The sequence below is a fragment of the Glossina fuscipes genome, unplaced genomic scaffold (genome assembly GCF_014805625.2).
Source record: "Glossina fuscipes isolate IAEA_lab_2018 unplaced genomic scaffold, Yale_Gfus_2 103787, whole genome shotgun sequence".
NCBI classification, from domain to species: domain Eukaryota; kingdom Metazoa; phylum Arthropoda; class Insecta; order Diptera; family Glossinidae; genus Glossina; species Glossina fuscipes.
Window position 1 is genome coordinate 4679 of NW_024005514.1, and position 2410 is coordinate 7088.

The 2410-nt window shown below is 34.1% G+C and overlaps 1 protein-coding gene across 1 annotated transcript; it reads right to left on the minus strand.

Moving 5' to 3' along the window:
* Window positions 1-241: 241 nt before the first annotated feature.
* LOC119644262 (inositol-3-phosphate synthase-like) lies at window positions 242-1620 on the minus strand. The gene is made up of 4 exons (XM_038043798.1): window positions 1597-1620; window positions 999-1376; window positions 671-913; window positions 242-590 (listed from the first exon to the last, which is right to left on the minus strand). Exons 1-4 carry the CDS (start codon window positions 1618-1620, stop codon window positions 588-590), a joined length of 648 nt encoding a protein of 215 aa, XP_037899726.1. The 3' UTR covers window positions 242-587.
* Window positions 1621-2410: the final 790 nt, after the last annotated feature.

The window sequence follows — 2410 nt, forward strand, 5'->3', positions numbered from 1 at the left end:
TTTTCATTTTTGGGCGGATCAGGGATACAAAGAAAAAGAATGTTGAATGCCAACAGATTCTCGCTTTAAAAAACTCCGGAGGGTGGTAATAGAAATTTGTATACATTTGGTGCACTAGCTAAAACTTTTACAAACGACGCTTTGTTGTATAGTGCAGAATAATAATAATAATATAATAATAATGTACAATTTGTGGTTCATTGTATAATTATTCTTCATATATTTTTGGAAGCCTTCATATGACTCATAGTTATTCTACATATGTAAAGCGAAAACTCGAAAATGAAACCTTTCTATTAGCACGCACAATTACTACAAAAGATAGGTAGTACTTTAAAAGTAGTTTACCCACACAGCCCTTTTCCACCTAAAATTACTAAATCCAAAATCAACGGTGACGCCAACAAAGAATCGTCACAATTATGACCAAAGTATTATGACCGCCCATCATAATTTCAGAAATATATTCATCCATGGCACGCTTGCTATCTCCGACATAGGGAACATATTTGATGACCACCACGTGACCGGGATGTTCATTAGCTTCGTATAAAATTTTATTGGATTCTACCATGTCGTCTACTACATTACTTTTCGAAATTTGAAAAAAATGTGTATATACACGTATACCAATTAATCGAACGTTTTCGATTTATCAAAGCAAGATTACCTCCTTTGAACGGAATTGGTGAGGAGCAGAAAGATTTTTGCCATCATTGTTTCCCAAATGATTGTAACTGACAATAGATACTGGTTTTATGCCTGCGCCAACTAGAAAGTCAACCAATACAGATTTAAGTTTTGTTTGGCCGGATTTAAAATCATCGCCCGCTATAAAGACATCCTTGTGTTCAGCTAGTTCTATAAGACCGGGAACAAAGGTATTCTGTGGTGATCCATTAATATATGTGCACTAAATAGTTGAGGAAAAAAGATGTATATATATATATGTATTGTATATATTTCATATATATATTGCATATATAAAGAGAACTTACGCCTTCGTTTATGCTGGCAATGGCAAAAACAGTGGATGGTGGTATTTCAGCTTTGTTAGCTTTCAAAAATGCTTCCAATTCATGCATGGTCGTATTTAAGCCGGGCTTAACATCGCAAACTCTTTCCGCGTTAGCAGTCCACAATACAACGATAATGTCCAAGTTGTTTTGCTGCTTGAAATCGCTTATTTCTTGACATATTTTCTCAAACTGTTCATACTTCGTACCTTTGATAATATTATCCACTCTTTCCGACTGATTGGCTGCGATAAAATCTGGATCATAAATAGACGGCCGCGGCTTTAAAGTATTCAATTGATTATAGATTTGATCTTGCAATTCTTGTTGCGTATAAATTGAGAATAAATCGGGGCACAACTAAATAGTTGCGTATAAATTGAAAATGAACCGGGGCGCAACTAAATTGTTGCGTATAAATTGAGAATAAACCGGGGCGCAACTAAATTGTTGTGTTTATAAATTGAGAATAAACCGGGGCGCAACTAAATTGTTGTGATTAAATGCTTCTCACTTTATTTTCTCTTTTTACGGCGATTATTTTTTTAAGAAAAATGTTCAGCGACATATACGCAAGGACAAAATCAGTGTGCAGAGTGACCATCTCAATTTGGTTCTTTGGTGTACACGGCGCAACTAAATTTATTTGAATTTATTGGAAGCTCCTTTTCGATTCTGCTGTTCCATCAAATGCTACAAAACAATGTTGCGATACATTTTGATTAAAATTACTCAATTATTTATTGACATTATTATTTAGCAACATTTTACGTAACTTTCATAACTTTATATTTTTTACCTTCCTTTTCAACTCTCTTTCACCAAGTTCCTCGCTCCTGTTCGGATACTGCCGCATTTACCTATGGCTTTTAGATCGCTATAAAATGTTGTGGTTCTGCGGTAAAAGTTTGCAGAGGCTAGTATTTAACTGCAATCTATCCCCTTAAGGGTATTATTTTATTATTTACACTTACACCCTTGTACTTACCTTAGCGTACCTTACACAAAACAATGTTTAAGATCAATGCGCATTCTGCGGTTACCTCTCTTTTAAACACCTTAACGCCTTAGCAAAATTTGTTTTCAGTGATGAAGATAATTGGAAAGGAAACGATTTCGCATTTATGCGAAGCTCTACTGTATACACACATGTATTTAAATTATTATGAAAATCTGAAAATTCTGAAATATCAGGACATTGCCAATCAATATTAATTAAACCATACTTATATATGTATGCGGTGTGTATAAACTATAAAATGGAGGATAAAGGAAGTCATTGATTAAACTTTTTAAATTGTCTAAGTGGACCCTGCGGAGAATACATTTAGCGGTTTCGTCTAAGCGATGCTAAAAATATTTGAAATGTGTTACTTCATTTTAATTGAGTTTAT